The 11,215-nt window shown below is 37.0% G+C and overlaps 1 protein-coding gene across 1 annotated transcript in view; it reads right to left on the reverse strand.

Moving 5' to 3' along the window:
* Positions 1 to 9,586, reverse strand: part of LOC104403634 (homeobox protein MOX-2-like) — a 14,997-nt gene extending 5,411 nt beyond the window's left edge. Inside the window, exons 1-2 of the mRNA XM_010011858.1 lie at positions 9,514 to 9,586; positions 8,254 to 8,426 (exon numbers count right to left, since the gene is read on the reverse strand). Of these exons, the coding sequence (XP_010010160.1) occupies positions 8,254 to 8,426; positions 9,514 to 9,586 (246 nt within the window). The remainder of the gene's footprint in view (positions 1 to 8,253; positions 8,427 to 9,513) is intronic.
* Between the last annotated feature and the right edge of the window lie 1,629 nt (positions 9,587 to 11,215).

Here is an 11,215-nt window from a genome sequence, read left to right on the forward strand (position 1 = left end):
GAATCAGGTCCTGATTGCCTATTATTTATTAAAATGCACTCCCTTTTCTCCACCCTCTGACTAGCAGAACTTAACTGTACAGAGCAAGCATCTGTATATAAGGAAAACAAAGGAAGTAGAGGGAAATGAACTATATTAAAGATGATGGTAGCACTAACAGCTGTTTCTAAATCAGCAGTTATGAGCCAGTCTATTGAGCACATCTGCTTACTGATATGAAAGCACAGTTTCTTTTCCCTTAGTCAACAAGTTGTTTAGCATCTGCATCTCCACATCTGATGATTAGACTGTTACTTAAGATATGAGTAAATGATTTCGCATTGCACATCTCCTGATGTACAAGATAAATGTTTTTGCTGTGACCAATTTATTTTAAGGTCTACTCTCTAGGAATCATGGGAAGAGATTCAAAACAAGGGGGCTGACATTCTTAGTGTCTACAATACTGAAGTAATCATTACATACTTAGGAGATACAGGTCTGTAGAAGGCTTAGGGGCCACATTATGTGCTGTTTTGCATTATGTATCTTTAATACAGCTTCATGATGTGGACATCAACACATCATTTTTGTTCCAAATGAGCATATCACCTAAACTTCTGCTTTAGTACTCTCTTCAGCAGAGGACTTCAGTCACACTCACTTTGAGAATAACTGACTCCTACCCTGCGGTGTAGAATACAGATGCTTCCTTTTGACATGAGATTTTAGCATTCTGTACTTACAGAGAAAAGCTAAACAGATACCTTCTATAACTCATGCTTTTTTTTTTTCATAAAGACATTCTTGTCTGAAAAACTAAAGTGTGAATGACTACAGACTACCTTAATTGCACTGTCTGCTGTCTGTCTTCTTTTAAGAAAAAAAGACACTTCTCTTTTAAAAAGCTCTTTTCTGAAATGAAAAATTCTTTCCTAAAATTAGGTTTTCTATTCCAGGTTTCTGTGGCATGAGTCCCAAATGAGATTAAAATTTCAGGCCTTATATCTCGCAAACCTTAAAAATTAGAAACAAGAGCACCGTGCCAGTTGAAACTGATATTTTGCTATAAAAGATGCATATTTCTGAGTCTTTGAAGTCAGTACCCCAAATTCCATGTTTTATTATACCTAAATGATGTGTCAGGAAGAGCAAATCACCAAGCTTTTTAAGCATTCTGTGCCCGGTCAGCCACTGTCATTTTTTTTTTTTTTTTATAATCTGTCAGTTTACTTTCCTCTAATGCAGACAAACATGTGGATAACAAAAATTAACCCTGACTTCTCAAAATATAAAAGAAAAAAATTAAAGGTTTGCTTCTCAACTGTCTTTGGCTCTGAAAACTTTCCTGTTATTTTTAGATACAACATTTATGCTGCCAAGTTTTAAAGAAAGTCAAACTCCTGAACTCTACTGAAATCGCTGCTGTTATACAGCTGAAACTTACCTTTTTTCAATATATAGATAATATTTTAATGATAGTTTATTCAACATACTTATAAAACCAGAAAAGGTTTTGTTTTTTTTTTTTCTTATTCTAGGTTATGAGATTTTAAAGAGTTCAGCTGGATTTCAGTCATGCTGGATACATGAGAGAGAAATTAAGGTAGTTTTGTTCAATTAAACTTAACATTCTTCCTCATGTAATTTAAAGGAATTTCATTTTATATTAAATAAAAAGAACAAACAAAGAAAACCACTTAAAAATCTTAAATCTCATTTGGGCTTAAAACCAGTTTAAAGAAATCTGAGTATTAAATGTCTTCTTCTTATTGAATGTCTTCTTAGTTACTACAGAACAGTACTAAAATACATAAATTGTAGAAAATTAACTTTTCTTTGGAAATTAATGGATGGTACCAGAACCTTCTGATTAAAATTGCTGAAGTCACCTGCTCACTGATTTAAAGCAGTCTGCTCTGTGTTACATTACAGGACTTCGCACTGCATGTGCACAAGTACGTTGCAGCAGCTGTTGAGAAAAACAGGAGGTTTTGGCAGGTGCACAAAGGCCAGTTGGAGCTTTTGGCACCCAGGAAGGTGTAGGAGTGTGTTCTGGTTTTTCGTTACATAGAAGTCAGTTGAGGTTTGGTTACTGCTTAGGTGATACATTTTCCTTTCTACCTCCCACGGTTAGACAGGGATGGAATGGACATTATATTTCAGAGGAGAGAAGTGATAGGAGTATTTCATTCCAGTTTCAGAGTCTTTGAGAGTACTCAGTTTACCTCCCTCTGCTAAAGCACTGCCACCTTTTCCAGCAGTGATCTTCAAAATTAATTTGATGATCAAACAGCTAACCCTTCCTATCAGAACCTCTCCTAAATCAGTTTCAAGGCTAACATACCTTAAGCAGAATGGAACACACTATTTCAGAACACTTTGCTCCTACTGGCTTGTTGTACATAATCTAAGGGAGTACTTTTCATAAAATTAATCTTTTTTTTTTTTGGCCAGGGGCAAAGAAAGGCAATCTGTGGGGCTGCTGCGAGAACTTCATCACTTTATTCTTCTACAATATATCCTTTTAGAGTCTACCTTCACCAATGTTTTTGCATATATATAAAAATCTACAAAAGAAACACATGGTGGAAACTAATTTGTGGGGAAGATCGCCTTTAGCTAAACTTTGCCTCGTATTTGTATAGGCACTTACCTGCATGAATTACATCTGGAGCATTTTATTTCACAAGAAAAAAAATCTAATAAGCGTCATTCTGCACTCATTTTGCACAGATTAGCTGAGTGTGAAAGTTAAAGAAAGCTGTGTAATCAAGACTGGCTTTTAGCTAAGTATGTTGATGGGGTTTTTTTTTTGCTACTACTCTGGTACAAAGAAAGGCATATATCAAGAAGAGGGACTCGGCAGAAAGCCACCTCTGACTACCAGCTCATCACAATCCTCCAGGTCTTTATGGCTACGGAAGCTATCTCCCTGCCCAAGTAAGAAGCATCTTCATTTGTATTCACTTAAACTAGTTCCACAATTCATGACTTCAAACCTAGAGGGACCTTTTTGCTTTCCAAAATAAGCCAGACCTGAGTCTTTTGATGGTAAACTAACTTCAAAATCAACATCCATTTTTAAAGCTAGGAAGCCTCAAGAAGCAGCAGCTGTTTTCAGCAAGGCCTGTCTTCAGGAGAAGAAATTAGTGAAATTAGAAAGGTATTCTACATTTTTCAGTGTCTTACAAATTCTACATTTATTTGTACCTCTCCAATATCATTTGTTCTTCTCTGTGGTTCTTAAAGTGACCATACATGACAAACCTAAAAAGCTCCTATCTTCTTAAACAGGAGACAGAAGAAGCCGCATCTTTCTCAACTCATGTCTAAGAAAGGGTAGAGTAGGGGACAGCAAAGCCTTACTCACTTTGTAGAAGAAGCTGTCTGAGCTGCTAATATTTCTGTCTATATCACATATGCTGCTTGACACACACAGAGGTTTCTCCCCACCCAGAACCTCATGGGGTTTCTCTGCAGGTGTAGGGCCCATTGACAACTAACAGCTTGAGGCACTTGGATCTTTGCACATGGAATTGCTTGTTTGAGTTCAATCAATACTGCAAAAGTAAATATGCTGTTTGAAGTTTTGCCATGTACTTTTTTTAGAAGAATTATTGTACAAATCAAAATTATGCACAAGTTGTAATTAAGTTTGTCAGGAGCATTCTTTCCTAAGAACTGAGTTAGCACAGTAACTCTTACTACTGGTATTTATATTGCTCAAGACAAATATAAAAGTATTAGTGAGTTTTATTTTATTGAGAGTGTTACTTTAAATAAAACAAACAATCCAAAGGATTTCAAGCCACACAAGGTCATTATTACAGTGTGTATAGAGAGTGCTCAACACACAGAAGCTTGGCCTGAGCAGCCACCTTTCAGAGAAGACGTGACAGCACAATAAATCAGACCTAGATGGTCAAGCTTTTCCTATCAATCCATTGCTTTATTTTGTTTGAAAGTATACAGGGGAGTAATTTCACCAGCTAACCTTAGAAATCTGTTTTCCTAGAGTAGGAAACTAGACATGCTCTGTGATGCATGGAGAAAACATTTACTCTTCCAGAGATGGTTCAGAACAAATAACTGATTGAGGAACACTGAACTCCCTGGTTTCTCACCCGGGTGACTAAGGGATGCTACTCTTACCTTATCAGTCAAGTCTGAAAAATGCAGTGGTTAGCTTTGCCTGAGCTCTGCAATGCTGAAAAGGATTTTAATGAAGTCACTGGTGATGAGGCATTGTGGAAACTTTTCTAATGGAAAACTTCATTCATTGCTTGTATAGTCATAACAATGCAGTGCTACAGTGTGAGTTATGGTATTATACCAACATTGCCCAAATACATTTAAATAACAATGCTACTTGCTTCTCTTTATGTTAGAAAAAGGCATTACAAAGCTTATTCCTTTGTCACTCATCCTGTGTTGGTACCACATACATAGGAGCCAAACACAGTTGCAAAATCACTCTTCGTTTTGACAAAGTTTTGTTCTTTTTCTATGCAAAATCAATGGCTTCAGGGCTTTTATAAATGATTGGTGGCTTCTCGGTGGATGTTGGAAATTAAAGTTAAGAAGAATTCTCATTGCCATCAGCAGAATTTAATCTGACTAGGTGGGATTTTCCGTTTATGTTGGCAAACAGAAGCATTACGTGTTTGGACTGTTTATTCCGGTAACCTTAGCTGGCCTGCAGAACTGCAACATTACTCTTTTGATTAGCTCCATGCAAAAAGATCTTGCGAGGTGGAAAGATCTCCTACTCTTTCTATATTTGGCAGGACCAACTCCATTAAAATGTCCATTTTGCCACGCCTCTGATACCCCACTGCAGCTGCTTCCTCTCCTCATCCCACAGTGAGATATTAAAAAGTCTGCATGGAACCTTCTCCAGGTTTATCTGGATGTACAAAAAAGCCAAGAATGCGCTTGTCAAGGTTAGAAATATCTAGGGATATAAGATAGTTTTTAGTCTAACTGGCTTTTCAAAATATAATAGGGGCCTGCCAGCTGAAAACTATTAACTGCTGGCTGAGCAGGGATTGTGAGTACACTCTATAGGAGATGGAGCAGGAATTATACATATCTATACTGCTGGAATTCTAACAATACCATAATAGACCCATCCTACCACCAGATGTGCTTATAATGCTCTCAAAGTGCACTCTAAATATCTGGGCAATTGAGGCACTTATTTCATTTCATCCTCCTGTCTTGTAACTCAGGTTTCCTTTTTAGGGAGTGATAGGATTAATTCCTTCTCCTGATCCATATTTTCTTCTGAAATGGCCTTCCATGAGTCATTTATGTTTGCACTGATCTTGTAAGTTGTTTCAAAAGTCAAATGCCTTACTTTGATGGCTGTAGAAAACCTTAACACCCTTATACAGCTTTTTGAATATGGTTAGACATACTTTTTTTCTACAACTTGTTTAAATACCAGACAGGTAATTATGAATTGTTAGTTGGTCAGTGCCTCTTTTAAGCTGCTGTGTATGGTTGAAATTATCACTATAGTCAAGAGGTAGATTGAGCTTTCTTAAGATAATAGGCTCCATGATTTATCTTACATCTTGGGATATAACTGAAAGTTGTAACTTCAGGATGACCCAACGATACTTGCCCCAGATTACTTTTTGTTTGCCTTTTGAATAATAAGATGCTTGTAATTTTTAAAAACCTAGTAAAAACAATTATGCGAAACAAGTAATTCCATCAGGGTTAGGTCTGCTCTCAAACCTATTTTTTGAGCAAGTATGTTAGTTCACCCAACACCCATTGCTGTTTATTGTCATTGTATTATCTGAAGCAAGTTTCAGTTTTCTGTGTGCAAATTCAGTATTTCATGAGAGATCAAGACAGTGATGATATTGAGGTTATCACTTCTATGTTCACTTATTCTAACAAAGGAACTACTGACTATCAGGTACCATTCTCTGCAATGCAAGAAGAGTCAAGCCTTTTGATTTACTGCATTCAGCTTCTGAAGACTGCCATATACCAAGGAAACCCACACCCAGATCCATGCCTATTTACACCCTTTTTCCATCAAAGCAATATATTTGATTTTAAAAAAGAGGCGTTTCTAATTGACAGCATTGGAAGTGACATCATGACTTGCGTTAGTATGACTCAGAAACTGAAAAATATGTCCAGAATTTCCTCATCATTTTCTTTGTGTTTTCGATTAACAATGCAGGTTTTATGTCTTTTTTTCTTTTTTTCTGTCAGACCGTTTTATTGCAGTAAGATACAGAATTGGACTTTATCAAGCTAGAAATCTTAATGCTTTCCTTTACTAAGTAAGGGTGGCTTTAAGCAGGAAGGAAAGCAGGAAGGAAAGCAGGAAGGAAGGAAGGAAGGGAGTTATCTCTAGCAGCTCAGTTGTCAATGATAATCTGGGGAAGCAGAGAAGAATTAGATTACATAATTAGACTAATTATAATTCTATAGAAATTATCACAATTATCAGCAGAATGCTTAGAACTGACATTACGTGACAGCTAGAAAACAGCAAGTGCTCACATGACTTAAATGACTTCTTTGCACCTGCGTAGCATGGGCTGCCTTTTCTCCTCCGGAGACAATATTTGATATTTACCTGTCCCTTTTCAGTACCTTAAATGTTGTTTAAGTGCTTCTTTTAGCATAGTGAACTGTGTCTTCATTTAGTTGTACTACTGTACTACTTTTCTTCTTTGAAGAACAGAGTAAAGAATTTATCAGGGGAATAGTTAAATTCCAGGCCAAATTCATCATTATTAAATATGGGGATATGTTTTCTGAATTCTGCTGACTGATCCACATCAAATGACAGGCAGATTTTTTTTTTTTTAAATGTATGCTTTGTCACTGAGATAATAATTCATTCGTCCTCCCCTTAGCTGTCAAAATGAGGTGTGGAAGTTAATCTAATTGTCTCAGATTACCCTAGTCAGTGGAAATGAAAAAGGCAAAATTTTATCAATTGTTTGATACAAAATGATGTGCTTTACAAATGTAACACATTTAAGTAACTGAAAATTACTGCATTGGAACCTGGCAACTTGTTGAAGTAAAACGAGAAATTACTGGCTGCTTCTTGACCAGCTGGAATGGATAGCCACGTTTTAGAAGTCTTCAAAGGAAAAAACTGTTTCATTTGCTTTTGTGAGTAAATGTGTGTTCATGTGTATAGAAAAGGCTGATTTTCACTGAGATATTTACTTATAGTCGGTGTTAATGAAACGCAAGAAAATTGCAAAACTTCTCATATCTAGAGTTCACAAATCACAGTGCTATTTTTATACCTTCCCTTGAATATATCTTCAGATACAGCAATACCTTCTACCATCATCATTCTATGATCTTACTAATTATATCTAAAGCCATCCCTCAATCTAATATTGAGTCACAAAAATAGGGTAACTGTCTATCAGTGGGCAAAAAGCTTTCAATTTTAATGATAAAACTGTTGGTAATATGTCATCAGATTTGGTGTACTTGAGCCCAGTATTCTAAATGTCTTTATTAAAACACATATTTGAAATCTGTATGTTGGTGTAATTATTATTTGAAATGTGACTTTATTACCTATTCAATGTGTAGGGATGAGATCCTGAAACAGTTCAGTACATGCCTAACATTAATTTTTCCATTAGAAGCCTATGCGACAGCATGCATGATGAAACTTGAGCACGTGCAAAAGTGTTTCCCGAACCAGGGTTTGGTGAGCAGGAAACCAGTAACAGTGGTAAGAAATTCCATCATCTCCTCTGCTTTCACAGCACAGGGTAAGATAAAGTGGTTAAAAATGCTGTATTCCAGTTTTGCTGATGTTCCCATTCTTACTGCCATCTGGAAACAGGATGTTCAGAAACTCTGGACAAACGGCAACTGCATATATTTAATAGACTAAACCAAGATGCTCATATATGTTGCGTGCAGGAAAATCAACTGCTTGTGCATGCAGTATTTGGGACCTACCACTTCAGCCACATCAGTGTGGACAGATTAGAAAAGATGTGCACCAGTTAAACAGACATATTACTCATGCTTTTATCTTCCATCTTTGCCTACTAGATGAAACTAATCAGTAGCTGGTACATATGAAAATATAAATTACTTGCATAGCAGACACATAATACGTTTATAACATTTTGCTATAAACATTCGATCTGATATACCAGCATACCTATTAGTAACATAAATAAGTGCTCTACTGTGAAGAGCTACCACTGCTAAATATTGGGCAAGCATTTAAAGTCCATTATTCTGTATTAGTACCTGTCTTTCGGTGAGGTCAAGGTTTACTGCTATCTCATATCGCCTCAGCCTGGTCAAATAGTTATGATGAGCAAATTCTGCTTCTAGCTCTCTGATTTGCTCCTTGGTGAAAGCTGTCCTTTCCTTCCTGGGTTTACTGTTGACCTCTGACTTGTAGTTTCCTTCTTGGGAATCTGAAAAAAAAAAAAAAAAAGGAAAAGAAAAAGTGGAATTAATGATAAGTGTATGGCTAAATAGGAAATGCAGTAAGCCCAAAGATAGCAACATGCTTAAGTTACATTCTTCAAACCTTCTTTCTCAGAAACATACCCTAGCTTTCATACCCATGGATTCTTCACTGTAAATCAGGAAAGCAGCAGTAATTCTGACTGATGTGAGCTGCTGCTTTCATTCACAGATGTCGGACTTCAGCTTAAAACCTTGCAGTGTTTCATTTCCTAGCAGTTCTCTGTCAAATTTCTGCAGAGCTTCAAATCTTCCCACTTCTGGCAACTCTCAGTGCATCCAACCAGTACAGGATGGGTATCATTTGATTAGTGTGTTAATGAGTAATACTTCAAGAATCTCTCTCTTATCACTTCACTAGTATTAGTGAAGCTTAAGCCAAAGCACTATTTCAAAGTGCCAAAGCACTTAAGCCAAAGCTCTGTTTCAAAGAATACATTTTAAAGTTTAGTCCAGTTACACTTTCAGGGAAAGGAAACAGACAAAGCACCATATTTCAACACACATCAAAAAGAAATTGGTAAGTACGTCCCATGTGATAATGGATCTTCTCTTACTTATGCCACAGCACAGGCAGGGAGGTTATGCCACAGCTGGTGTAAGTATAGGAAATTTTCTACCACTACAGCTCACTACTTAAGGAATACTTTGGCCAAAATCAGAGGAGCTTTGCTGAAAGTTTCATTACCACCCCTCTTATTCCTTTCACTCTCAGAAACAGGTACATTTGGTCCTGAGATCAACTACTGAACTCAGTGACAGTCATTCTGTTACTGCCAGTGAAGTCTGTTTAATTAAATGAAAAAAAGAAACTGAGGGGGAAAAAAAAAAAGAAAGAAAATAGAGAAAGAGTGGAAAGTTAAAAAAAAAAAAAAAAAGACCAGACATTTATAAGTTTGGGTATGATACAACACCTATAAATCCAAAATTAGCAGGAGATCAGTAGGAGTATCATTAATCAAATTCTGGCCTCATGAACCATCTTAAAAATGTCACAGATTAATTCACACTTCAGCTGCTGATTTAAATAGAAACCTGCATCAACATCCAAATGAGCAGGCTCACAAGAAACCATTCCCTGGGACTCTGTGAGATGAATCATCGACATGCCTGAGACTGTCCAACTAGCCAGTGAGTCTGGTTTCAAAAATACCGTCAACTGTCTACTTTTATAAAGGTATAAAATGTTTTCATTTTTTGTCAGTCGCGCTCTTGCTTGGAAGGGAACCTCTTTTTTTTTTTTTAATGAGAACTGTTGATGCTTGACTCAGTGCTACAGTCATTAATTTTAAATGGTTTTAAGCTAATGGCTTCAAATCACCAAACCTCTTAAATTTTGCGGACATGACACAAAGAACTTTATTTCAAACATGGAGCATTCTGCTGGTTGTATGAGTGAGGGTATCCACCAAAGTTGTTGACTGATCTTGAAGTTGCTCAGCCACAGCTGGAGTAGGACTATCTTGGATACACCCCATTAGATGGCATACCCATTGACTACAGTGTTGGGCCAAGGTCTATTATCCAACTGAACCAGAAAACTTTACAGATCAAAACCACCTTGAATCTAGAAGTTCACATTTCTTCCTTCATATTAGTTGGCAAACTAGAGTCACTATAACTTCTCTCCATGTTTTTCCACTGGAGGGACACGGACATTACCTTTCTTCCTTGAAATTTCCTTATCTGCCATCTCATTATATGGCCCAAATACTATGTAGATGACCTGAACTTAAATACTTAAATTCCTATATCAGCATTCCAGTGAATCACTGAATAGAGATAAAACATTTTCTTAGCATTCAGACTTTCTGTCCTTATACCACCAGACGTATGTTTCATACATGTTTGAAAGCAGGTGAGTGCTGATACTCCTTATCTGCAGTACAACACATTAAAATATTTCATGAAAGTCATTGCTAAAGTCCTCCTAACTGTCTTGGTAAACCTGTGTCTGCATGAGGCCATGAGCCAAGAAGTCTTCCCATGCCGGTACTTGCTGTAAGATCCATGGCTCACTGGTTTCCAAACTAAAGGTTCTGACCTTAGATAAGCATTAGCACCTATAGAGGACACTGACTCCAGATTGAAAATTTAGTACTAGCAATGAAGACGTAAGCCTGGAAATGCAATGGAAAGTGGGTTCAAGGGTGTAAAACCTTGATAGCTACCGCTATCATGAATGGTCAAAGGGAAAATGTTCAGGAACAGCTATCCAAGCGTCTCTCAGGAGGACCCATCCAAGCTTCTCTCAGGAGGATACTAAGTGACTAAGACTTGTAACACTATCAATTTTTCAGCAAGAAGATGGTTCCATGAGGAAAACGAAATTGCTGTACAGCCAGTAAAATCATAAGGAGCCAAGTCATTCAGGTTAATACTCATGGTTGTTAGCTCCCAATTTACAAATGCAGTTAGCATCTGAATTCCAGGTTCCTGGGATACTGATGTAAGGAAAGGGAAATGTAGCTGCATGAGTACCATTTTTCTACCTTTAAATCAACACTGGATTGTAAGTGCCTGGCAGCCACAGTTTTGTCAGCAGTATGATTTCAGCAACAGACTGACACAGTGGAAAAGTTTCGGATTTTCATTTATTTGTTATGAATGTCATTGAATGCATTTTTAATAGTCAAGGTACACATGATATGTTCCAATATTGCTGAAAGCAGAAGTTGGAGAGGTACACAGAAACCTGAGGCAGGTACATAGAAAGCTAACCGCCTCTTAATACTGA

The sequence above is a fragment of the Nestor notabilis genome, unplaced genomic scaffold (genome assembly GCF_000696875.1).
Source record: "Nestor notabilis isolate BGI_N333 unplaced genomic scaffold, ASM69687v1 scaffold17060, whole genome shotgun sequence".
Lineage (NCBI taxonomy): Eukaryota > Metazoa > Chordata > Aves > Psittaciformes > Psittacidae > Nestor > Nestor notabilis.